This window comes from Equus przewalskii, unplaced genomic scaffold (genome assembly GCF_037783145.1).
Source record: "Equus przewalskii isolate Varuska unplaced genomic scaffold, EquPr2 ChrUn-13, whole genome shotgun sequence".
Classification (NCBI taxonomy): Eukaryota; Metazoa; Chordata; class Mammalia; order Perissodactyla; family Equidae; genus Equus; species Equus przewalskii.
This window is the reverse complement of record NW_027228750.1, coordinates 8,069,737-8,097,054: the sequence shown is the minus strand read 5'-3', so window position 1 is coordinate 8,097,054 and position 27,318 is coordinate 8,069,737. Positions and strand designations below refer to the sequence as shown.

General features: G+C 38.3%; 2 protein-coding genes across 14 annotated transcripts in view; one reads left to right on the top strand and one right to left on the bottom strand.

Moving 5' to 3' along the window:
- Positions 1 to 1,210: 1,210 nt before the first annotated feature.
- Positions 1,211 to 22,695, bottom strand: DRAM2 (DNA damage regulated autophagy modulator 2). Of its 10 annotated transcripts, none has more exons than XM_070608028.1 (11): positions 22,503 to 22,644; positions 20,348 to 20,402; positions 19,736 to 19,964; positions 16,931 to 17,017; positions 15,725 to 15,869; positions 12,233 to 12,300; positions 10,859 to 10,998; positions 5,337 to 5,514; positions 4,191 to 4,273; positions 2,682 to 2,774; positions 1,211 to 2,155 (listed from the first exon to the last, which is right to left on the bottom strand). In XM_070608028.1, the coding sequence occupies exons 5-11, from the start codon at positions 15,853 to 15,855 to the stop codon at positions 2,048 to 2,050; spliced, it is 801 nt and encodes a 266-aa protein (XP_070464129.1). In that variant the 5' UTR covers positions 15,856 to 15,869; positions 16,931 to 17,017; positions 19,736 to 19,964; positions 20,348 to 20,402; positions 22,503 to 22,644; the 3' UTR covers positions 1,211 to 2,047. The 10 variants fall into 10 exon arrangements, with proteins under 10 accessions (XP_070464129.1, XP_070464132.1, XP_070464134.1 ...); XM_070608031.1 differs by having other exon boundaries at positions 16,900 to 17,017; positions 22,503 to 22,643; XM_070608033.1 differs by having other exon boundaries at positions 16,900 to 17,017; positions 19,851 to 19,964; positions 22,503 to 22,643.
- The window catches only part of CEPT1 (choline/ethanolamine phosphotransferase 1), a 33,557-nt gene continuing 27,984 nt past the window's right edge, over positions 21,746 to 27,318 (top strand). The window contains exon 1 of one of the 4 annotated variants that reach the window (XM_008515209.2): positions 21,746 to 22,252. Coding sequence is in view for 1 of the 4 variants with exons in the window: in XM_008515207.2 (XP_008513429.2) it covers positions 22,437 to 22,779 (343 nt within the window). In the remaining 3 variants the exon portion in view is untranslated. Of the gene's footprint in view, positions 22,780 to 27,318 lie in introns of all 4 variants that reach the window. The other 3 variants (XM_070608027.1, XM_008515207.2, XM_008515208.2) reach the window with 3 other exon arrangements.

Here is a 27,318-nt window from a genome sequence, read left to right as displayed (position 1 = left end):
CATTCAACACAAAAATGTTGATAAAAGTAAAGAGAAACGCCTTATCCATTCATCCAAGCTACTGGATGACACTACTGAGTGTAGGCAAGGCATATTTTGAAGGAGGATATGGTTGTTTTCCATTACTTCAGCCTTAAGGTGAGGGATGAACACATATTCAAAATTCCTCTTTATTTATAATCCCTTTTTGAATCTACTAATATTTTCAGCCTATGTTATCTCTTAGGGTAAAAGTCTAATGAAATTAAAATATTATCAAAGTAATATTTTTTGTCATAAAATAATTTGTCAGCATAAATCTCTAAGCCTAATATTCTAGTATGAACATCAAGTCCATGCTCTTCCCTGTGCCATCTTCCCCACACAATTTATAATCTTATGAACTTTGATTCTATTTATTTCCCTCTCACCATTCTGTGGTCCTTCACAACTTGAATGACAGCTTCCTTGATGCATAGCAATCAGGCCTGGATGTGTTTCCCAGGTGTGGTTGCACCAAGAGTTTCAAAAGCACGATAAAAATTTTTTACAGTTTGCATCCAATTTTTTTTCTAGTGATGCCAGATTTCAATCAGTCGATGTTTATCGAAATGTGTCTCATGTTCACCGCCACTTGATATAGGTAAAAACAGTATTTTATTCCATTTTCTGTCTTAATAGCCCAGAAGTCTTCAGAAATATTATTTATAGAGTCCTATATCTAGTAACTTATTCATAATTGAGATCGCTAGTTCCACCATATAACCATTTTCCCTTAAATTGCTCCCTCTTTCACATTAAACTTGTTTGCACCATTTTTCATTCTGGCTACAGAAACATTTCTTCTAAAAAGATAAACCTTGTTAATTAATCTTCTTCAAAGATTCTTTTGCAAACCAGTTTGTCACTGGGTACCTTCTACGTGAACATTTTCTTCTTTTGAATTTTATCTGCGATATGTTAACCATTCTTTATCTGCACAAATAGGGATCCAAGTAGAAGTTATCCAATTGCTGGTATGACCAGAAAGAAAGAGAGAAAATTGTTTTCATGGATGCATGTATCACAATTACTTTGTACCTAGTTTTTCTCGGATTACTGATTTTGTCCTTTAGAATTTGGGTTCTACAAAGATCACATCCCACTAGAAAAGCTGAATATTTTCCTGTTCAAGGTTACTTTTATAAGTAATTATAATTTGCTATAAATGAAAATCTAAGAAGCTCTTGACTGCGGTTTGAGGTGACTTTTATTTGAGATTAATCATATCTGCTGTTATTCACAAACTTCTCAGTCTTGTGTGTGAACACTAACCCTCATTTTATGTAAAACATGATTGGAGTAAATTTATCTATAGCTACTGCTCTTATTCATTAGTGATTAAAATCTCATAGCAGAGAACAAACTTCACGAAATGATCGCAAGCACATATGACAGACCAGTTAGCATATTATCCGGCCTTGTGGCAGGAATCAAATTAATACCTATAGAATCTCTTGTGCAAAGATTAAGCAATGAAAACGTTCACGTGAATTCAGGTCTGCTTCCCTTTACAGGTGGATTCCAGAAGAAAGAAATTTTATAAAGACTGTAAGAAATATATTAATATGATAAAACTATTACTTCAAAACCCAATTCTAAAGGAGCTGCTGAGCAATGTTGATTAGGAGGTCGTGGACAATGCTTCTCATAAAAGTGCTCCAAACAAAACATGCTTTACGATGATTTACAAGGTGTGAAAGGCTGGGTTTTGCAGACTGCTTGGTGCACTTCTGGCTGTTTCTCTTACACAAAGTAGAAAAAATCTACAGTGCTGTAGTCCTTTGGTTTTATTTTCTGGGATAAAAAACGTATAGGCATAAATCTTTTTACATGATCCTCTTGATGATGTCCTTTAAAACAACTTATCAAGTGGTTTAACTAATGTCTCTTGATTATCAGTATTCATCAATGTCGCTGTCAGTCTTGATTAACTGGTTGAAAATTTCAGAGCAGAATCAGTAACTTTCATGAACATTTTCCCAATCCCTGAGAATTATAATCACCACAGAAGTAGTTTATGCTTTCATCATAAATCTCTGGGAAGTAGCCGTGTTCGTTCATTGTTAATAGGGCAAGGAGCAGTGTCATAGAGGGTTAATCCGTGTAAATTGGCTTCCACCCGTAAAGAAATTTTCTGGAACAGAAAAGAAAATTACACACAGAAGTTTGCTCCTTAAAGACAGATCACATCTTCAATACGTTCTGTAGACTATCTTTTGTGATTAGGAATGTAAATCAATTCTAATGAGCAACAGAGTGACACAGCTGTTGTATGGCCAAAGGCATCATCTGTAGTACCAATAGAGCTGGGAAAACCATGCTTCTCTACTCAGAAGTCCCTCAGGTTTTCTTTGGTTTCTATGAAAATCAGTAAAACTAAATGTTGAGGACGGCCTACGTAAATGTAGACAGAATTGATGAAAATCCTGTGAAAGAATTTCTGCAAATTTTGTTGTTTTACAATCCTATTTTCAAAGCTGAACCTCGCTAGCAATACACTACTTCTCCAGACAACAGGACAATTCACCTGAGAAGCTACACTTTCAGCAGCACTACTTATGAAGTTAACTTTCGAAAAGGTTGGAGACTTGCCAAAGACAGTTCTGTTATTCCACCTGAAGGAAGTTTGACTGCATAAATCTAATTCTGTCTTTTCTTACCTGAAAATCACGGATATAAGTCAGGAAAAAACCAAAGAAGGAAAATGACATAGACCATTCTGCTGCAGTAGTGATCATGTGAAGCACATAACCCTTGAGTGACAATGGAAAAAAGAATAGTTCTGTGAAATTGTATTCAAATGACCTACAACTTCCCTCAAATAAAAACCCCATAATTCTTATGAACCAATCTGCCTTCTGAAAATCAACTCTTGATTTATTGAACATATCTCAAGAATTAAAGGCAGCCATTAGGTAAGTCTTCCTAAATGATCTAGCCATGGTAGTTTCCTCTTTGTTGTTGTTCCAGCCAACCAGTCAAATCTGACTCCTAGCAACCTTGTGTACAACAGAGAGAAACCCTGCCTGGTCGTTTTGCATCATCCTCTCACCTTCTGGTGCTATATCAGACAATGCTACAACGTCTAGTGCTGTGTACAGACAATGCCTATGAATAGGTTTTCATGGCCAACGTTTTTGGAAGTGGGTGGCCAGGTCCTTTCTCCTAGTCTGTCTTAGTCTGGAAGCTCCACTGAAACCTGTCCACCATGGGTGACCCTGATGGTATGTGAAATACCAGTAGCATAGCTTTCGGCATCATAGCAACATGCAGCCACCACAGTACGAATCCAGCAGATGGGTGGTGTGGTTCCCTGACCAGAAAAGGAACCCAGGCCATGGCAGTGAGAGCACCGAATCTTAACCATTAGACTAGGAGGGCTGGCTACTCTCATCTAGAGCAAATAAAATTTCCATTTGAATAACTAACACAGAATAGGAGAACTCTACAATCAAGAAGTTACTGCCTTTCCCAAAGCCATAAGATTCATAAAATGTCACTAAAAAAAGTTTAAGTAAACAATGCTCATAAGAAATTTAGTGTTATTTTTAGAGCCTTAAATAATATATAGATTATAATGAGAATCTAGTAAATTATGTCATTCATTTATTCTCACAAACATGTCCTATCCACCGTTGATTCTTTAAAAATAATTTAAAATAAACTGTCACTGAAAGTGTTGTGAAAACAGATGAACTCAATTTATTATCTATTTAGTACATGTCTTTTTTCTCAGGATCAAAGATGCTGTGTCCATTCAGATATCCACTATATTAGAACCTGAATGCAGAGTCTAAAATAATAAACTTCCAGATTACAAAAAATGGAAGAAGATATCTTTTTAGTTCAGAAAACAAGCATTCTAATAATAAAAGATCTCAGTTTGGTATATTATATACTATATTCATATGTAGAGAAGTCAATTTCTGAGAAAACTCTTTGCCATTATAATTCTCTTCAAGTCTTGAAAACATCCACAGATCACAGGTGAGAGGAGAATATGGATGGTTCTACATAAACTCTATTATATATAGAAAACAATCCTAATATCTAACTGATTAGTCTACTGAAAAAGTTTCATTTTAGTGATGCAATGAAAAATACATGAAAATCAACCAAAATAGTCATCTTTAATAAAAAACTAAGTTTTAGAGACTCTCAGTTCTTACTTTGTCCTTTGGGCTCCAGTGGAGCTTCTCTACTATATCAATGCCAAAACTGCCATGGTACAAAAGTGATGAGCAAGTCAGCACTACAAAAAAGTAAGTCAAGGAAGAATCTCAGAGAAGACCTGTTTAAATTAGATTATAACAAAAATCACTTTAAAGGTCCAAAAAATTACTCATACATTTGTTCCAAAGGTTCATACCCAGTTTCTTAAAGGCTTCATGTTACATGGCAGTAGTAAAATTTAAATTGTGCCCAGAGAATTACCATGAAATGGTTCACATGGTCAATCCCTCTTTGCTCAGTAAACTAGCAGCTCTATCATAAGCCTTTGCAAAATAATTGCTCTCAAAGATGGCACTAACTCATCCTTCATATCTTTGAAGTGAGTACAGTAGTCCCCCACTTATCCAAGGAAGATACGTTCCAAGACCCCCAGCGGATACCTGAAACCACAGATAGTACTGAACCCTATATATACTATGTTTTTTCCTATACATACATACCTATGATAAAGTTTAATTTATACATTAGGCACAGTAAGAGATTAACAACAGTAACTTCTCTTTGGAATACCCGAATTGCCAGAATCACTACTCCTGCACTTTGGGGCCATTATTAAGTAAAATGAGGGTTACTTGAAAACAAGCACTGTGATACTTCGACAGTCCATCTGATAACTGAGATGACTACTAAATGACAAAGGGGTGGATAGCGTACACAGCCTGGATACAATGGACAAAGGGATGATTCATGTCCTGGGCAGGAGGGAGCGGAATACTCAAGATTTCATCATGCTACTCAGAAAATGGCATGCAATTTAAAACTTACGAATTGTTTATTTCTGGAATTTCCCATTTAATATTTTCAGACAGTGGTTGACAGTGGGTAACTGAAACCACGGAAAGTGAAACCATGGGTAACGGGGCACTACTGCATGATCAGTCGAAACCTTATCTTTGTTCCTAGCTCTGTTACTGAGGTCCTACGCCAAATCTGAATTTCATGTTTCCAATCTTTTAATTTAGGGTTACTAACCCAAGAACCTCACACATAAAAGGACTGTTTACAATATGTCAACAGTGTTCACTTAAATTTTGTTATTCAATTCTCTTCTAAGTGTAGCCACATTTTACAGCAAAGGATACTGCTAAATGCACTTACTCCACACCAGATAACTAATAGCAGTCTGATCCAGAAGACTTGTTTGCCATGAATTTTGGGCTGCATTTGGTAGGAAAGGATGGTCTGAACAAACATATATAATGAGCCCATACCAAAGGTGAGCACAGCTCCACATACATGTATAGCAAAAAAGGTGGTTTTCTGAGAGGTAGAAAGAAGAAATAAGTAAATAAAAGAAATTCAAAACACATTGCCAACACAATATTTAAAGGGACAAGCCAGTCATTTCAATAGGACATTTTCTGACTGGAAAAGCTCTGCAGATTCTGCAAATTACTTCCTGAAGTAATTTTCTTTCATCATACTCAGCACAAACCTGAGGATTACAGTAAAACCAAATTATTTCATGTGCCACTACTGAAAATATAATAGTTCTTATTCATTTACTCATTTTTTTTTGGTGAGGAAGATTGGCCCTGAGTTAACATCTGTTGCCAATCTTCCTCTTTTTCTTTTTTCCTTCTCCCCAAAGCCCCAGTACATAGTTATATATAGCCTAGTTGTAGGTCCTTCCAGTTCGTCTATGTGGGATGCTACCACAGCATGTCTTAATGAGTGGTATGTAGGTCCATGCCCAGGATCTGAACCGGTAAAGCCCCAGCCGCTGAAGCAGAGCGGGCAAACTTAACCACTATGCCACCAGGCCAGCCCACTCATTTACTCATTTAAGAATATGTTTGCTTACAAGTGCCTCACTGTTCTAAATACTCAGATATGTTAGTGAACAAAACAGACAAAAATCTGGCCCTCAAAGTTTACATTCAAGTGAAAGAGCACAAATAATAATAAACTTTAGAAATAAGTAAATTCCACATATATTAGATGGTGATAAGGGTTACAGAAAAAGAGCAGTGCAAGGAAAGAAGATTAGGATGGTTGGGAATGCTGGGCGTAGGGAGCTTCTATTTAAATGTAATGGCAATTTAAAGACTCAAGAAACTAAAACATTTCCCCTTGGCTCTAGTTTGGTTGGTTTTGATAAATTATACAAAGAGATTATCATAAATTGTAATTTTTTTCTCCTTTACCTTACTTTTATCAGTATCCATTTACATTTTTTACTTTTTACTATATATACCCTCTGCTTAAAAGTGAGGACAGTAATTCTTGAAAAATTCTATAATCAAAGACTTTTAGTTGAACTACTCTATTTTTCTAAACTGATGCTGTCTGTATGTCATTTGGCTGAGAAGGTACTATACAGCACGTGGCACAGAGGGTATGACTAAGGTAATAAAAGAAGAGAAGTTAGGGTGGGTTTCCCTTCTTTTATAAGCAACTGAACTAACCCACAAACACAGAGTAAATTCCCTTAGTTGAAGGTATAGGAAGTTTCTAGTATAAAGAAGTAAAAGATAACTTATTTGCCAAAGGCATTGGTTTCCTTTTGGAGAGAGAAAGGGCTACCTTGATATGGTTTGGGGTGTTATAACTGGCAATAAGTTATGAGCACTGGGAAGGGAAAAATAACTGTCATTACCGTTTTGGGTAACCAAAAAGAAATAAAACATTCAGCACCCATAAAATAACAGAAAATGCTAATACCTTCTCGCGTCATAATTATGTGAATTTATTTACACATATGCATAAAGTCTGCAAAAATATAGGCGAAAATGAAAATAACTAAAAGCAGGAATATGGGTGAATTTTCCCCCCTAAAAATATTCTCACATATATTGATGAAGCTAAATACAGATATAGCCTGATCAATGTCCACTTGTAATCAGCACACAATTCCATCAACAAATTCTGTGAATTAAAAAGCAAACATAAATAGAGAGCATTTACTCCTGTAGTTTTATAATTAAAATAGAAGTATATAAAACTGGTTTTAACTAGCTGTTCTTTTGCTTAATATAAATTAATATTAATTATATATAATATATAACTATAAATCATGTAAATTATATTTTGTCATGTATGAGAGCATGTTTGTGCTAAGCACCATGTTAGATGCTGGGGATACCACAGTGAACAAAACCACTGTGCTTATAATTAATGGAGAAATATACCAACTAAAAAATTTAAAAATAAATTTAAAGAACAACAGCTATAAAATTAGACTATAATAAGTGCTATAAAGAATTAGTTTCCAGAGGCTTCGAGAACACAAAAAAAGAAAACTTGAAATGTACTGGAGCAAGTCTATTGACAGAAAAAACTTCCCTGAGGAAGTATAGTCTGCACTGAGATCTTAAAGATGCCAAAATCTATTTAGGCTTGGGGTTGGGGAATGTCTATCAGAAGAAACAATGTACGAAATGGAGTAACATAAATTTGCCTTATTTAAGGAACAAAGAAAGGCCTGTGTTACGCACAACAGAGACATTAAGAAGGGGAATGATGCAGAATGAGGCTGGAAAGGCAGACAGGATCCAAAACATACAAGACCTCTGAGTTAATTAAGCAGTTTGGCAGTTTATCAAATTAACTGTTTCTCTCATTATATCTCTTTTCATGCAACTTTGGACCTGTAGAGCTTTAAGCAGGGGTATAGGGAAACCGAGTGACATGTATATAGTCATACACTGCATAATGACATTGGTCAACAATGGACCACGTATATAACGGTGGTCCCATAAGATTAGTTCCACATAGCCTACGTGTATAGTAGGCTATGCCATCTGGGTTTGTGTAAATATATTCTATGATGTTCACACAATAATGAAATCACCTAATTACACAATTCTCAGAAGGTATCCCCGTCGTTAAGCATCACATGACTTATAACATATAATTTACAAAAGATTACTTTGGCTACAATACTAAAAAAGGGATCTAAGAGTGAGTACAGAGCAGCTATTCAGGAGGACATGGCAGTAGTGCAGATTAGAGATGATGAAAGCTGAATTGGTTGAGAAGGAGGTGAGAGGGAAAGAAACAGAAATGGAAGTGGAGAGAAGCAGATGCTTTCAAGAAATACTCAAGAAGTAAAACCAACGATTCCCTACTTTAAAACACAGTGCTCGTCTCTCTTCCAAGTCAAGCTCTGTAACTGTAAACCATTTATAGACCTGGTTTGTACAAAATTTTTTTATATGAATCAACTAGAGTTTGTCTCTGCAAGAGAGAAGTGGGAAGAGGAGGAGGAGGAAGGCACTCACCACATTAAATAAGCAGTAAAAGTTACATTAGAAAGGAAGGAAGGACAACTGTTTGATATTTGGGTAATGCTGTAGGGTTTGCTTATAAACAGGGCCCAGCAAGGAAGCCATCAGTGAAAGATGCAGAGAACATTCAACAGGTGCAAAGTTGTATAAAAATAGATGTAATCAACAGAGAAAAAGAAATTTGATTCAAAATTACAAGGCCAAGAGGCCCCCTGTGGTGAGGGTGAATTAGAATGAAAGCTGAAAACAAAGGAATACAGAAAGCACATAAATATAAACTGTGTTAATAGATGAATGAGATAAAGGCAGAAACGCAGCTTGCATGGGTGCTATCAGGAACTGCTACTAGAACTTCCCGGGCTGTGTAAACAAGTATCAGTTACTAACAGAAGGAGTATGCTAAATGTGGAGGTGACTTTGAGATTCATTTTTACCCTACAGTGATGATATTGTTAAATTGATCAAAGGACAACTGGAGCAAAGAATGAACTATCCATACACTAAAAATTTCAAAAAACATATTTTTAACATTGAGCTATTAGAAACTGATTAGGAAAAACAGGACCTTAGTTGAGGTAAAGTCAGCCAGCTAGATGTCCACCAAAATTTTTGTGTCCCCTCCATAGTATACAGTTGTCCAGGGAACTAATGCACACCAAGACTACATTTCCAAGCCCCCTCAATGCATCTTGCAAATGAATGTCAGTGGAATGATGTGAGATACCGCCAGGTCAAGGTTTTTAAGGAACAAGCGTGATTTTTGCATGTTCTCTTTATTTCAGCCAGCTAGATGCAGAAGACAATAAGGACTTACGGAATGGCAGAGACCAAAGATAGATAGTGTAGGGGCCTTAAATCACTGTGGGAGGAAAGCCATCTATCACCAACAAAACCTGCACTGGATGCATGCATGTAAGAAATAAACTTCTATTGTGTTAAGCCATTAAAATTTTGGGCTTTGTTACAGCAGCAAGCACCACCCTAATATGTACCTGATATACTTACAGAAATTACTAGTATTAACCATTACTAAAAAACTGAAAAACAGGAGACACCAATCAGAAGCAGTATAGGAATGGAGAACTTTGAATAAGAGGGATAGAATATGCCTATATATGTGTACTTGATACGACGAATGTGTGTTTATATGTCCAAATAGTTATTAGATGTCTAAACAGGTTATCAAATGTCTACACTGAAACTTTAAAGACTTCAGAGAGAGACATCAAAAAGCACCATATGTCCAGCATGCAGTTGATATTACCAAAGACTCATCTGAAAGAAGGTCAACAGAAAGGAACATGGAGAGTGTGCAAACATTTGGTAAAGGTTGACTGCTGCTTTAACATTAAGAATTCTCTGAGATGGGGGGCCAGCTCCGTGGCCGAGTGGTTAAGTTCGCGCACTCCGCTGCGACAGCCCAGGGTTCAGATCCTGGGTGCGGACATGGCACTGCTCGTCAGGTCACATTGAGGTGGCGTCCCACATCCCACAACTAGAAGGATCCACAACTAAGATATACAACTATGTACGGGGGGTTTGGGGAGATAAAGCAGGGAAAAAAAAAAAAGATTGGCAATGGTTGTTAGCTCAGGTGCCAATCTTTAATAAAAAAAAAGAGAAAAAAGAATTCCCTGAGAGGGGCTGGCCCGGTGGCGCAGCGGTTAGGTTCATATGTTCTGCTTCTCAGCGGCCTGGGGTTCGCTGGTTCGGATCCCAGGTGTGGACATGGCACCGCTTGGCAAAAAGCCATGCTGTGGTAGGCGTCCCATGTATAAAGTAGAGGAAGATGGGCACAGATGTTGGCTCAGGGCAAGTCTTCCTCAGCAAAAAGAGGAAGATTGGCAGTAGTTAGCTCAGGGCTGATTTTCCTCAAAAAACAAAAAGAATTCCCTGAGAAAAAGCTGGAAGAGCTACAGATCCTCCCTTTACCCCCTTATATGAGGTACTGGGCACCTAGGAATTCAGGCGACAAATGGCAACATCTAAACAAGAATAGAAAACAGGTAAATGAGTATAACTTATTAGGCATATTAAAAAAAAGTTTAAGTTTGAATTGTGTCGCTTATCATTTATATCAATTCTCTCTGGCCTTGGAGTAATCTCCAATTAAGTAGTAATACAGTCTAATAACTTCCTGTGGATCCCCCAAAAACTTAGAATAATTTATACATGTTCAAGAGATTATTGAGAACGAATTTTTATAATTGTGAATGTAGCTATTTCTAAGAGGGTCAAATAATTTAAAGGTGGTGGATTCTATTTTGTTAAGGTAAAGAAAATAACAGCATGTAACTGAATGTTTCAGGTTTACTTTTTTAACAAGGATCATTACGTACTTCAGGAAAATACCTATGCTGGACTAAAACACAAACCTGGAAGTTTGCCACAATAGAAAGTCCTAAACAACTCAGTAATCCAAGTACAAGGCCGGCCTTGTTTAATCTGATGATACGATTCTCTTCAGGATTCAGAGCCTGAACTTGCTTATAACGAACATAAATAGTAGCAACGCCTGGAAGAGATAATCCGAAAAACAATAAAGTAGTAAATAAACGAGGAATAAAGTTGCCAATAAAGAGTTGACAAAAGTCACTGCTATTCAGAAACATAGACTTTCCTTTCAAAGTTAATCTGAGAGAAGAAAAAAGACAAAAAACAAAAGCAGCTGTAGATTTTAAAGAGCTTTTAAGGTTGCGTTAAGGAACTACTGATATCTGTGTGACTGAGCAAGTTATTTGCCTCCTGTGGGCCTCATATTTATAAACATTTAGGATAGAATTTAAGAGAGAAGTTTGATGTTTTCTGAAAATCTCTAATGATAAGTGTTATATATAAAACACAAAATATTCTATATGATTAGCATTAAAGTCTAAAGTAATTAGTTCTAGAATATGGATAAAAATGGACATAGGCAAAAAACACCAAAAGATTATTTGTCTTTCATTTCAATTTATTTCAAATTACTACAACTTGGCTCAATCAGACATAGTTGTCAATTACACAGAAAAATCCCCACTTAAACATCTTTATTAGTCAAGAAGGGGCCAAATTGAACTTTCCATTGCAAAAATATTGCCAAAGAACTCAGGAGTGTAGAAAACATAACAGAGATATGCTTTTGAAAACTTTAGTTATAAGATGAACTTCTGTACATTGAATCATTTTCTTGACTTCAATTTTTGACCCGATAAATAATAAACATACAGAAGAACACATATTTAAAACAATCAATTGATGAAAGAAACAACATTTTAGTATATGATTAATAAAAATTTGGTTCAAAAAATAAATAAACAGGAATATAAAATACTATAGAACACTCCATTCCTTTGGCATCAGAATATCACTCAAAAGTCAAAACGTGGTTCCATCACTATTCTTAAACTTCTAAACTGTTTATCCTAAAGGAATTTAAATTAGGGTTAGAGTGATCAGTGTGATTATAGCTGTCATCTGCTGGCTGCTTAAGAAACCCACTGTAGGCCTCAAGGAATATTTGGTTACACTTTACAACTTCTATCTGGATGAGCAGTCAAATAGCCTTCTAGATACTTTTTTAAGTTTATTTTCATAATTTAGCATTTCTAGAAATTGTTTTTCTTTTAAAAGGAACACATCTGTGATCAATAATTTAGTGATAACATTCCTTCAAGTATAACTAGAAAATAAAACAAGTAACACATAGTGTTTAAAGAAGGGCAATTTAGCTATTAATTTCGATTGTTAAAACCCCTCTCATTACTTACATAAAACTGCGGCGATATTTAACATGGCCCCAAACAAGCATTTTTCTGGAGCGACTGTACCAGTGTCGCTGAAAGAAAAAAAGAAGGTGTGTGGATTTCTCACACTAGATATACACATGTATGTCTGCTAAGGGATAGGAAATAACAGAGGTTACTTCAAATCCTTTATCTTTTTATAAATCCATGAGTTCAACTCATATAATCTTACAATGAGAACATGACAATTTGGGCTCACGATATTTGCCTATTCACTTTTTTCTCATACCACTTAAGACTACTTCTTCTTCACATAATAGAAATCAATGTAAATTGATAAAAAGCTATCCTTGGCATGTTAAGGCTGTATAATTGACATTTATCAGTCAGGCAGATGTGTTTATCTATCTCACCTGAATATTCCCTAAACACCAGAGGTCCTTTCACAACTCTGTCTCTTGGTATCTGTTGTTGACTCTGCCTACAATTACCCTTAATAACTTCCCGATTAACTAAAACATTTATCAAGCACCTACCATGCAGCAGACAGCATTTTAGGGACAGGAATACAGTGGCAAGTAAGAGACAAGGCCCCGCCCTCCTGCAGCTTCTGTTTAAGAACGGTTTTGAGGCCCCTGCTCTCTACAGCCTTGGCCAAGTCCTCTGGCAGAATGCTGACTCGTACACCACTCTGTCTCGACTTCTATTAAAATCACTTATCACACTGTATTGCAGTACATCTGTCTACATGCCTGTCTTTCAGGGCTGTCTTTCAGGGCAGTGTGGAATACACAGATCCAGATTCACAGCTCACCATTTACTAACTGTGGAACTTTGGGTATGTTCTTCTATCTCCCTGAGACTGTTTGCTATCTGCAAAATGGGGCTACGAATTCCCTCCCAGCCTCATGGGATCAGTATGAGGAAATGAAACTGGGGTGATGCATGTGAAGTATCTAGCATAGTAGCAGGCACACGGGAGACATCCATTAAATGTTAGTTCCTTTTCCTTCCCTCAAACTACTGCAAACACTAAAAGGATAAAGTTTTTAGTCTCAAAGTGAAGTACTATAGGAAAGAGATAATAAAGATGTCAACCGAGACAATGTAACGGGAATAAAAAAGAAATGTAAAGTCCTATCTGGTAGGGAATTAGTAAGATTTGGAGAACACCTGGATTAGGAGGTTTAGGAATACTAAAGTATCAAAAATAAATTCTAAGGATTGCTCCTTCCGACTCTAAAATGTATTTTCAGATACAAAAGATTTTGTTACGCTGTGATCGTCTTCAGGGAGTAGAGATTAGAGTTTTTTTGTCATTGTTGTTCCTTCGACCTTTCAAGTTTCAAAGAATAATGTATATGAATTACTCTTATAATCAGAAAAAAATCCATAATGTTAATAGTTGTATTCCAAATGATGCTCCTATTTTGGATTACCCCATAAGTAAACAGCAGCAGTCATTTCCAAGATGGCTGGCTAAGTGTGCTCCCTCTTCAGCTCTGGAACAGAACGACAGAAACTACCCTACAAGTGAAAATGGCCATGCCCATCACCTCATCAGCACAGCACTTCAACCCAGCGGTCATCAAACTATTTTGATCACACACTATCAAAAAAAAAGGTCTCATCATGTAACTTCAAAATATATGCATTTATTATATTATTATTATATGTTAAATATAAGTTTAAATATTTTGAGATTAAGAAAATATACATATAAGTTCTAATAATTTCTTCTCATACCCTAGTGCCCAGTTTCACGCACCCTATTTGGGCATCTGCTACTTGGACCAACTAACAGAACACCTGCAGCTCCCTTCAGCGGAACTGTCTTTGAGGTGAAATTTGCATTCAGTTACGTCCTTTGAGGCTATTACAATTAAACCTCTTAGACAGGGTCTATGAACTGAAAGGAACTTTGAAGAGTATCTAGTTTAACTTAATCATTTTTCAGACAAAGGAAATGAGTCTGAGAGAAGCAAAAATAAGTACCATTGAATTTAAATATATTAGAAACTTGGAGAAAAATCCCAGGGTAATACTACTAAGTTCACTAGCAGAAAAATAAACAGGCAAAAGAACAGGGACAGAAAAGGAACTGTCTAGGGTACTGTCTATCAGAAAATCACATGCAGTACCATGAGAGAACTGAAACTGAAAAAGAACTCAATGGTCCCTTAAATTATTAAAAGCTCTTTAAAGTGAAAGTAGACAAGTTCCTGAAGGGGAAATAAAAATGCTGAAGGATCCTCATGAATCTTATATATGTATCCTCTCTTGGAGTTATTAAAGAATGAACTGGCTCTTTAAGCTACATATTCCTGGTAAACAGTGGTGATTATTTATCAACTTATTCCTAGAATTGGAACCTTAAATTTTAAAATATCCTTGGGTTTTGTAAATATTCCCAAAGTGCACTCAATTTGTTGATAGCCTTTGTGCCATACCATACCATTGCGGAAACAACAAATGTAGATGGTTAATGCCCTGATCTCTTCTTGACATTTTAAAAAGATAAATTTAGCCTTTTGGTTTCTCATCCTTTAAAAGTTTACTATTTTCTGTGTTGGAAAGGTTATTTTTCATAAGGTAAACAAACAAATGAAACAACTACAACAACAACAAAACAAACCAAGCTCTGGAAGGAAATCAACCAACCATGAAACACCTTGCCGGGGGCAGAAACTGGAAGGGGGCTGCAAGACACTTTCACTTTTTCTTTTTATAAGCACTCCAGTATTGTTTAAAATTTGTTATAACAAGCACATATTGTCTTCATAATTGGAAAAAAAGAGGGTTATGGACATAGCACATGCAACTGAGTACCCACACTTACATCATTAGTAGTTTTGAAATTTCAAAAATATTACCAATAAATTTTGATACTTAATATGTCAGAAAGATCTATGCAACATTTCATAAAGAGTAAGAGCACAGCCTCTAGAGTCAAATTGCCCAGTCAAACTGAACCTTGGTTCCAACAATAACTGAGTTGCATGCCCTTGGACAAATAAACAATGTAACCTTCCTGGACCTTATTTCCTCCTCTCTCAAATAGGGGTTGTAGTTCCTACTTCAAAGGGTGGTTGTAAGGATTCAATTCTTTAAGACGTGAAGAATGCTTAGAACATTACCTTGTACAGAGTAAGCTGATCAATGTTTGTCATTACCATTGTCTCTTAATATGTTGCTGTTTGTAGCATTTTTGAATTTTAAGAGGAAAATAATTCCAATTCTGTCTTCTGAGACGACTTCAAACAATTATTTGGAAGACATGGCACTAAAATGTCGCAATTCACTAACATATTCAGTCACTGAATCTTGCCCGTCTGTCTCCACATTTCTCTATTACATAGAAAGTGCCAAATACAACTTCCTTTTTATGTTCCTTTTATTGTTGTAATGTCAAACACAAAATGAGAATTTTAAAATGTTAACATTAAACGTTGGCTCCAATGTTAAAATATGAACGAGACATAAACATTCTCCTATAAAAGAATACATTTCACTGACCTGATATAAGGCAAAACAGGGTCAACATGGTGGAGAGTTATGGCAGTAATGTATGAAAATATGAAAGCAGCAGCCGTCCAAATTACGAGGGCTGAAGGAAGGAAACTGAGGCCTTGCTGAAACCACCACATCTCAAACAGGTCTTCTAAAGTAGAAAAAACAAATTAGAAAAGATTATTCACAACTGTTTCATCTGTTCTACTTTAGCCACCCACTCCCACAACCTTGTACTTATCACTCTGAGCTGTTCCACTTCTGAAATCACCCCCTGCTCATCTACTAACACCTGCTCTCCTTTGATTTCTCCGTAAATGGAACCAAGACTCACCCACTTGCCATATCCAGAAACTTTCTTTCTCTTGCATCTTTCCACGCAAAATCAAGTACTAGGTAGTTTATTCTGCCTCATAAATTTCTTTCAAATCTACCCCTTCTCTCCATCTTCACTGCCCCTACCCCACCTAAGCCACCATCATTTCTTGGCCATATTATTATTATGACCTCCTAAATGGTCCTCCTCTTGTCTGGACCACAACCAATTTAAACTCCACCTTTAAACCAGAGTGATTGTTCTAATTCTAAAATACCAATCTGTGCACCTGATTCTCCTACAAAGAATCTTTCAGTGTCTCCCTTAAGACTTTATAAATTGTCTTTCCTCCTCTGCATGGTCTATAAGGTCCTTGCATTCTCTGATCTCTACTTACCTTTCTACATTCATCTTTGGCTACTCTGTTCCCAATTCCTTGCTCTAGCTATCATCATCTTCGTCATGATTACAAAAGCAAACACAGGGTTTACTCCATGTCAGCAATGTTACTAAGCACCTGAAATGCATGATTTAATTTACTCCTCTGCAAAGAATTATACAGGTTAAGAGAACTGCCCAAGGACACAGGGCTGGAACATGGTAGAGACAGGATTCAAACTCAGGCAGTTCCTAACACCAAACACTATGCTGTACTCCCACAGCTAACTTCTTTCAGACTTTCAAATGTGCCATGTTCTCTTGTGCACCTTTAGACCTCCATGCATGTTGTTCTGTCTGGATGGCTAGACTACAATGCTTTCAGCCCGCCCTCCCCACTACCACCAGTTAACGCCTATACGTTTTCAAGTTCTAACTCTTCGAGCTTCAGCTCAGTGTCCCCTCTGTTTCCAATAGCACCGTTTACCTCCCCAATGAGGAAATTCATCACACTCAACTGTTACTTGTTTGGTTTTATCTTCCTTCTAAACTTTAATTTCTGTGAGAGCAGGAAGCAATGGTTTTGTTCATCATATTTCCAGCTCCTACATGAGGGAAAAAAAAATGGACCTAAATACACATAATACACATCACCACTTTCTCCCTCAAATCCTGGACTGAGGAAATTTGTAATAATGAGTCGATGTGAATTAGAAAACATAAATGTATCTTCATGCATTTAATTTTTTTAAAACATATACAGAAATACTTCCAAATTACAAGAAATTACTCCTATGCATGTGAAAATACTTTCATGTTTGGATGAGCATTATCTCGTAGTTTGACGGAATGAAATTTAGTATACCCCATGAACTCTGCAAAACTTACAACTCTTTATCTCCACATCCTCCAACGTGCTCAGCTTCCTCATCTCAGACTGACTTCCAAATATGAAATCTCAGCCACTTTTGACTTACACTCGGTATCTACTCTGATCATCTGACTTGTTGCTAAATATGTACATTTAAATCTTGCTAAATAAGTTTCTTTTCCTTTTCCCCTGAAGTCACCATCATAGACTAGAGTTGAATAATTTCCTGCCTGAATATATCATGATCTCTTCTTTTCCGTTCGTCTTCCCTAGTCAGTCCTTAACATCCCATCAGAATTTTTTTCTTCATCTATTTAGTTAATTATGACAATTCCTCACCAAGTTCTTATAGAGGTTTCCCCAGTATAAATTTCTAGGACAATAATTCTCAATTTTTGTAAATTTTGAATTACTTCAAAAATTTTTAATTTTTCATCATTCATCTCTTTAAACATTATTTTAATTTGTTTCTGATAATTCCAATCTAAAGTCCTTAGGAGTTTAGATCCATATTTGTTGGTTCTGCCAACGCTTGCAGATGTGTTTCCCAGTTTTTTGGGTTTTTTTTTAAGATTTTATTTTTATTTTTTTCCTTTTTCTCCCCAAAGCCCCCCAGTATCCAGTTGTGTATTCTTAGTTGTGGGTCCTTCTAGTTGTGGCATGTGGGATGCCGCCTCAGCATGGCTCCATGAGCAGCGCCATGTCCGCACCCAGGATTGGAACCAGCGAAACCCTGGGCCAGCGCAACGGAGCGTGCAAACTTAACCACTCGGCCACGGGGCTGGCCCCATGTTTCACAGTTTTTGACTGTGAACTCATATTTAGACGATCTTAATCTGGAAGCATTCTAAAAGGCTTAGATTAAGGGTGAATCATTCCAGGGAGGATATTATATATTTCTGCCCGGCACTCTGGCACTTTACTCACATGGGCCCTTTTAATCTCTTGGTTTCCGAGGTTTTTTTTTTAAATCATTTAAATAAGTAAATTTGAACCTTGAATCTAAGTCACAGCAGACCCTACAGTTTCAATTTCTCAGGTGGTTTATTCCCCTACCTGGAGCTGTGGTGGAAACGAAAAACTTCCTCTGTGATCTCTCTTTGCCAGGAAGGAGATATTTTTCAAAGCTCACTTTTCACTGAGTGTACAGATTTTCGAGGGTCCTAGCTGAATTTGAGGGGAGGTGGTTCTACAAGGCTACGAGTCATACAATTTCAAGCGGAAACATTTATATTTTCTTTTTTATGAAAAAGTCATCCCCTGAAACACAGGCACCATTTACACAAACTACCCTTTGAATAGTATCTCCTGGAGCTGTATACCTGGGAGGTCAAAGGGGTATGAATTCTACCTCTCTATAGCCTGGGTGGGAAGCAGGGGGAGCCTGTAATCTGCCCCTAATTGTGCTTTATTTCTGCCACCAGCCAAATACCCCCAAAGGAGACAGACTGCTAGTTTACTACTCTGGTTGCAGCTCTATCTTTGACTTTTTAGCCCTGGGGATTTCCCTTTCCTTCCTACAAGACCTGCTTTGCATTTAAAAGGCTAATTTATTCAGCATTTAGATGTTTTGGCAAAAGGGATTTTCAAAATATTTTGTCCACCCCATTGCTAGAAGCATAACCTCCTTCTCCATTAATCGTTTTTGCATGTCCAAATCCTTCCTATTCTTCAAAATTGAGCTCAAATACTGTCTTCCACACACAACTTTCCCTAATCCCTTTGCATCTGGAAACAAGCACTCATCCCTCTGAGCACACTTGATTTGCACATCTCTTACAGTTCACTATCTTCTACAGTACAAAAATTTAGGAGGCTGTCTTCTTCAGTGCTTAAATCCTTGAAGAGGTACTCCACTTCTCTACCTAAGCAGAGCAGAGGGCTTTGCCCAAAGTAATCACTCAATAAATACTGCTTGAACAAACAAATAGCCAAAATCGAATCCTTTCACTCGAAAAAGGTTTTATTATTTTCCTATTTCAGTAAACAATGTTACCATTTTTCCAGGTTATCCAGAGTCTAAGACCTCAGAGTAAGCTCAGATTCTCTCTTCCAAAGCCCTCACACGCTGCCAGTAAGTGACAGCAATTCCACCTCCAGTCATTTGCAACCATTCTTCCTCCCAGTTCCCAGTGTAAATACGCAAGTCAGATTCTCAATTCTCTTGGCCTAATTGCTTTTTTTCTTCCCCTCCATCTATTCTATACACACTGCCAAATTAACATTCCTAAAAATTCTTGTGTTCAAAAGCTTTTTTTTTTTTAATAAAATTGTGTGAATTTGGGCAAGCTTTACCAATTTCTCTGAACCAGTTTCTCCTTTGAAAAATGGGAATCATATTATTGGCAAAGGCTGGCACTGTCCAATACAGTAGCCACTGGGCATATGTGGCTATTTAAATTTACAATTGATTAAAATAAAATAAAATTCATTTTTTTTTAAAGATTGGCACCTGCGCTAACATCTGTTGCCAATCTTTTGTTTTCCTTCTTCTCCACAATGTCGTGCGGTACATAGTTGCATATTCTAGTTGTGAGTGCCTCTGGTTGTGCTATGTGGGACGCCACCTCAACATGACCTGATGAGCGGTGCCATGTCCGCGCCCAGGATCCGAACCGGTGAAACCCTGGGCCGCCGAAGCGGAGCGCGCGAACTTAACCACTCGGCCACGGGGCTGGCCCCTAAAATAAAATAAAATTTAAAATTTCAGTTCTTCAGTCATACTGTCAACATTTCAAGTGTTCAAAAGCCACATGTGTCTAGTGGCTACCATATAGGATGATAAAAATGTAGAACATTTCCATTATTGTGGAAAAGTTCTCTTGGACTGTGCTGGATACTTACTGCAGAGATTGCACTCATGTAACACAAGTAAAGAACCTAACACATTGCTGAAACATAATAAATATTGAATTTTAGTACTAACTGATAAACGGTCTAAAATAAAATAACACCTGCTTCATAGAGGTTTATTCAAGAACTAAATGAGATAATATATGTAAGATACTGTCACAGGTGGTCAATAAATGTTTGTTCCTCTTTTAGAATGTAAAAGGCGAATTACCTGTTCACATAATATCAGTCTTCAAATCTGTCCAAACCTGCACCTTTCGTAAATCCTAAAATCCACATACAAACAAAATAAGAGGTGGTTTCATCTCATATGCTTTTAAACACGTACAATTTCAAGACAATGCACCAATATTGTTCATGGGCAGAAAATTATGCTACAGCACTATTAACAGATTTTTTTATGTATTTTATAATTATGTCATATCATCTGGAATTAAATATTTTAAATCTAGGATATCAATTTTCTTAAGCTTTCTCATTTTAGACACCTTTCACTGATCTCAAAAAGGATTAAAAAAAAGAAAAACAGAGTTTCCTCCTATAGAAGGAAAAATAAAAATGACAGCTTATTGTTAAGCAAAATAAAGCATTAACTACTCCGTGTGATGCAATGGAGTTGCAAAATTAGATATATCTAAGTGCAAATCCTAGCTTTATCAGGTCCCAGCTGTATGATTCAAAGAAGGCAAGTTACTTACCTTCTTTGAGTTACAGTATTCTAATTTGTAAAGTAGCCATCTAAAGGATTGTTCCTTAGAGTAGAACAGAAAAGGCACAATACATAATAATGATAGCTGAGTTAACAATTCTGTACGATCGTTATGAGCCACAGGGATGGGAAACGACAATACAATTCTTTGTATATATAAATCATCTTGGATTCGTATCTCCTTAGCTTTGAGGGTTCTAGTTGTTTAAACTGACAACTTAGAGAAGTAGGGCTTGAAATAGCTTATCACTTGGCTAACAACAACTGAGAAATTCAAGTGCACCAACTAGGTGAGGAAAACCATTGCCCACGTATTTTCACATTGGAAAGCTGGAAGAACGGTTGCCTACTGCCAATCAAGGAAAATTAGAATTCTAATGGTTAATAACCTAAGAAACCTTTCAAAATACTTGAAAATATGCAGGAATAACCTTCAATAGCAGTAAGAGTGTTTAACAAAACGTTCTTGCATCTCTCATCTATCTTCTCCGCTTTCTTTGAAGATCCCTGAATCAGAACTGCAGTTACAATTTTTAAATTTCACAGATATTTAAATGCCACTGGTAATAAGATGAATTTCTTATGCTGTCTCCTCTAAATGCTGACTGCTAAGATACAATAAGAAAGTAAATTCTGGATATTCCAAGTGAAGAGAGAAAGCCCTAAGCTTCTTTAAGAGATGCACAGAACCATCAGGCCCAAAGTATAATAGAAAATGGTTATTTTTCTAAACTCTAACTTAGCCTCTCGACAAGTATAATATTCTTGTAATGGTTAAATCCTAGAGTCGAGAAGATTAAGCAATTTTTTAATAAGTGGAATCAAATGTTACAGGGAGAGAAATAGGGGAGAACCTGATGATGCAACGCAAACTACAGAGCTGCATTTGGGTACCGATTTATAAATTAAAATTTGAAAGAACAGGAAAAATCATTTCTGGGGTGTGTTTTGTTTTCCAAATCTATCTTAAGGTAAAGCTCGGCTGTGAGGATACAAAGGACTTGCCGCGTACCTTTCAGTATTGGGCCCCCGCCCCCCGCGATAGAATTGAGAATAGCCGACCGGAGCTTCGCGTAAACACAAGGTCACCACAGATCTCAATTTCAAACCTTCCTTCCTTCCCCCCCCACCCCCAAGGAATGTGAGCCCAGGAGTGACAACTGGAGCGCGTATTCAACCGCAGATTTTGTGGCACTGGGGCGAAGGTTCTTGGTAACCGCTTAAGACACAAAAAACGGAATGATTTAGACCGCTGCCTCCTTCCCGAGGAGCGAAGCACTCCGACCAAGATCTCGGCTCCGCTTTGCCTGCGGCCGGGAAAAGATAGGGGAGGCGGAGCTTGGCCCGGCTTTGGGAACCGGGGTGGCGGGGGAAGAAGGGGAAGAGACCAAGGACGGAGACCGACAGGTGAGTCGCGGACCACCCGCCCCCGGGGACCCCGGAGCCTGCCTGCAGCTCCAGCCACTACCTGGTCCCTCTCCCGTGCCTCGCACATTGTGGCCCCTGGAGACTAGGCGCGCCAGCACGCGAGACGCCTGCCCGCCACGGGGGTGAAGGGCTCCGGGCTGCGTCCACTTTCCCGACCCGCCTGATGGCATCCTCAGACACACACCCTCAGAGCGGACCGAGGCCAGTCCACATCCCCTTTCCGGCCTACCTTGCTTGGACGAGCCCGCTAGTGCTGGTGGCCGGGTCCGGAGTCTGCCGGCCGGACGGACATGGGGCGGGGCCCCGGGGCGCGCTCCCGAGCAGCCCGGCGGGGCCCGGGGCGCGCTTACCTCCCCGAGGAGCGCGCCCGCGCCCCCGCTCGTTCGGACTCTGTATCCCTTTACGGCAATCGCGAAAGTGTCGTGAACGTGCTGCCGCAGATCAGAGTCACCCAGTCGGCTGGAGGCGGAGGTCTTATTTCCAGGGGTGTGCTTTTTGCTGTCAGGGTAAGGCTGCGGGGCTCGGTCTTGGGAGGATGGCCAGAGAGTGAAGGACGTGTTTGAAGGGCGCGACTCCGACGAGGGGTGGGGAGAGGGCTGCATGCTCTGGGGTGGAGCGTGGAATATAGCTGTGTATGGACTCGCGCGAGGCAAACGCAGTTCTTCCTCGCTCGGGGTGGCCTGGCGCGCGTTGTTGTCGGGAGGGCGAAGGGCGACTGCCCCTAGGAGAGATTGAGATGGCAGAGTGCCAGCGCGGGAGCCCGGGGGCTGCTGTGTGGGCTCCGGGAGTCGGAGTGGGCAGACCCTCGGCGGGCCGGGGCCGGGGCTGGGCGGGCCGAGGGCTGGGGGCGCTGCCGGCGCGGAACCGACCTTGCCGGTCAGGTCCACACCCTCCTGCTCCGGGGCTGCCCAGTCCACAAACCGTGTTGCATCCTGTGCCGGGGTTGCCTTCCCTTTGGAATGCGGTGCTGGTGTTTCGTGCCTGGGCCACTCTTTTTGGTCAGCAACTTTTCTAGAAATTTCAGCGTATATTGACAAGCTCTGAGATTGCCCGCTAGGGTTCATTTCCGCAGTATTTTGAAAGAGAAAGGACAGGAGGGTTGCTAGTGTTTGTCCGTGTTCCCAGGGACGCTGGATGAATGAGATCTTTACATTCAGCTGCGTTTAACTTGTTTTCTCTAGTTCGGCGCTTGGCATTTTTGTGTTATTTTTGGTGTTTTGCATCATTGGTATTCTATATGTAATTTTGCTTTGAGTCTCTTAGTTCATTAGTGAATCCATATTACCATAGTAGGCAAATTCATGGTTGTCTTTCAACAGATTAGCTTCTTATCTTGTATGTGGACAAAGAATAAAGATTCAGTTTCTGTTCTCGAACTAGTAGTAATGTGTTCAATGTGTGCATGGAATTGACTAACATCACAAGTTAGACTGGTAAGGGCGTTTAGAAATTACTACTTTAGAACCATTGGTATTCACATAACATTCCAGAGGTTGAAGTTCTAAAAGCATTTTGCTGAGAAAAACTAGTCAAAGCCCCTTGTACAATTTGTGTTTACAACCCTTGCATTGAAGAAATGTTAGATAAATCCGCCTCTTGTATTAACCTGTTCCACCACAGGCATCTTTATTTGTTGTCCAGTTAATTTACAACTGTGGTTTCATAAATTCATTCTCCTTCTTCTCCCACACCGAGTCTCTCTTAAAAATTACATTATAAACACTAAAAAATGTTTGATATATAACTAAACTTTTTTTATAATCCCAAGTACATTTTATTGCGTAGTTGATTTGTTTTCTAAGCAGCAGTAGACTTGTTGTTTAAGTTGGCTGAAAGTACTGGTGATTTTTCTTTTATTTTTGAGGGTCATGCTGTGCTGTCTTTTTTAAGGGAATAGGAAAATAATCTATAAAATGCCAGGCTTTTGCTTTTTTTTTTCCTGGAGGAAGCTGTTTCCTTTTTTTAAGGAATTCAGGATTTTACTTCAGCAAAACAGTAGATCTAAATTGTATTACACAGTACCGTTTCTGCTTCCAAGTCTGCTGAAAAGGCTTTTGTTTTTTGCTAACTTGTTCTGTGTATCACTTGTTAAATAATGCTGAATGTAATCCTGTGATCCTATTAGTTTTCTTTCCTTTTTTTCACTTGCTTTTTATAATTTGCTCTGCCTCCCAAATAGTGTTGTCCTTTAGTATTTTCCTGTAGTAGTGCCATAAAGGTTGGAAAGAGCTGTGTAGTCACCAATTCCTGTGAAAAGACGATAAACATACTGCTGAATCAGTGCAGCTCAAAACTTGGCACTCTTAGATATGGGGTGATGGGACTTCTGGAATCTCTCCCTATCGGTTAGAGGTTGTGTGAGCTTACCTTATGCTCTGCTGAGCAGTTGGAGATTTCTTTTTTAGTGTAATACTTGTCAGATGTTCTCCAGTGCTGAACACAGGAATAACATAGGCAGCATGCCCTTATCCTCGGCTGCAGTAAGCACAGATGTTCTACATCATAGATTTGAGGTCCATAAACTGTGCCTAATTTTAGTAAAAATATTCATTAAATAGGTCTGATTATATTTTTGTACCTCTGTTGGACTTTTCACATAAATATTCATGCCTGCACAAAGAAAATTCTTTATTAGACCATATGTATCCTCTCCTCTGGACTCCCACAACAGTTTGTTCACAGCATGTTATAACTTAGTTGTTTACAAGACTGCCTCCCACCACTCTTTTGAGCTTCTTGAGGGCATAGATGGCATATGGTAGTTCCCCCTTATCCATGGGGGATATATTCCAAGGCCACCAGTGGATGCCTGAAACCACAGATAGTACTTCACCCTATCTATTACTGTGTTCTTTCCTGTACATACATACCTCCGATAAAGCTTAATTTGTAAATTAGGCACAGTCAGAGATTAACAACAACATTAATAATAAAATTGAAGAGTTATAACAACATACTGTAATAAAAGTTATGTGAATGTGATCTCTCTCTTGAAATATCTTATTGTAGTACTCATTCGTTTTGTGATGATGTGAGGTGATACCATGCCTACATGATAAGATGAAGTGAGGTGAATGACATAGACATGTGACTTAGTATTAGGTTGCTATTGACCTGACAGTCCTTCAGAAGGAGGATCATCTAGCCATGACAATGTTGATGGGTGGATGTCAGGAGCAGACATGTCGATGATGGGTGGGGATCCAACAAGAGGATGATTTACATCCTGGGCGTGATGGAGTGAGATTTCATCACACTACTCAGAAGGACATGCAATTTAAAACTTGTGAATTGTTTATTTCTGGAATTTTCCATGTAATATTTTCAGACCATGGTTGACTGTGGGTGCTGAAACCATGGGAAGCAAAACCACAGATAAGGGTTGACTATTGTATTTCAATCTTTCTGTTTCTTCAGAGTGTAGAACAACTAGGTGCTCATTAAATACTAAATGAATCATACGTGTTCCTTGTTCCACAAATAAGTGCTGATTACCTACTTAGTGTGTTAGGTGTGGTATGAGATTCTGGGAAAAAATGTTAAGACAGTCATAGCCCCCGCACTCATGGAGCTTACAGACCAGTGTATGGGGAAGACAAAAAAACAACAAACAAAGTCCAAAATGTGGTAAGTGTTATGAGGGGAGCAGTGTTATGAGGTGGAACCAGGTTATAACAGAGGAGGGGAATTTGCTGTTTAGCAGTGGAAATGTTACAATAACTGTAGGGCTCTGATCAGTATCATCATTAACTGAATTCTAGGTGACAGGAAGTTTTTACAGTTTAAAATATTCACTTTTACTATTATGACTTATGAAAACATATCTTCAGTTAACAAATGTGCTGTGCTACAAAATTACATGTTTCTTTATAAGCTCATTGATGGCTTTCTGCAATATCAGAATAAAATCCCAACTCCTTGCCATGGTCTACAAACCTCTGCCTTGTCTGGCTTTTCAAACTTTATTTTATCCCAGTCTTCCATCTGGTTTACGACTTTCTAGCCATAGTGATCTCTAAGGCACCTGAACAAGATAAGTTCTTCCTTGCCTCAGGGCCTGTTCCCTTCTCTTGGACTGTTCTTCCTCCTGCTCTTGGAATGGTTAGCTCTTCCTCTTCCTCAGAATTTGGTGTAAATGCTACCTCTTCATAGACTTCAACCACTTTATCAAAAAGGTGCACTCCCCAACTATTTTCTGGCTCTGCACTTTGTTTTCCTCAAAGTACCCCTTCGTAATGTGTAATGTTATTTGCCTGTTTACCTATTTTTAGTTATTTTCCCATTGGACATGGGAGCTGGGACCATGTCTGTCTTGTTTACTGTACTCAGATCTTGGCTGAATGCATTTGGAACTTGGAATCCATTTTCACATAAAACCTTATTACTGGTGGCTAGGTTTCTAGGCTATCCAGCACTCATTTTAATTTCATACCTTAATTTTTTTTACTTCCTTATAGTGTGGCAAGGAAAGCACATTTTCTCTTCACCCTTTTGGGCATAGGCCTGACTCCAGATAAAAATCTCAAGTGGCTGAAATAACTTTTATAATATTCATACCTCCTTTCCATATTCCCGTTCCACATCCTTTTTCCCTTTCTCTCCGTATAGTCCAATCTTCCCATTGTAGCCATCTACCCTGTCCTGCTCCCTTGAGGTATGCTTGCTTTTCATTTGCTGAAATTCAGAAGCTCCTGTTTTTTTTCCTGAAATAGTTTTTATGGCAATAGCCTCTGGGTCTCAGGTATGATGGGAAGAAGGAAGAGTAGAGGGGACCTGTGGCAGTATGTGTTGAAAGCATAGTAGCCATATGTCAGGGGCTACATGTATCTGAATTTATATTTGCAATCTTGTTGCTGATAGCTTCACAGATACAATGTTGCCAAATTGAAGTGTTCAGAAACTCATTGGCTTTTTTTCAAGGATGAATTATATAATGGCTAGATCTAAAAGGTTTGTCAAAATGTAGATTTTTCTAAAAGAGAAATAGAAGGTAAAAAATAAAAATCTAGGTCAGAGGCGTAAAACAGAAGGAAAGTATCAGTTTA

Bases quoted from the DNA above. Each gene is read 5' to 3' on its own strand.
- DRAM2 (XM_008515211.2), bottom strand. From the start codon at position 15,855: ATGTGGTGGTTTCAGCAAGGCCTCAGTTTCCTTCCTTCAGCCCTCGTA. The intron at 4,274-5,336 runs GTATCCTTTGCT...ACTTTTTTGTAG, and splicing joins TGGAGTAAGTGCATTTAGCA to TGCTGACTTGCTCATCACTT. The intron at 2,775-4,190 runs GTAAGAACTGAG...TTGTCACTCAAG, and splicing joins ACTGGAGCCCAAAGGACAAA to GGTTATGTGCTTCACATGAT.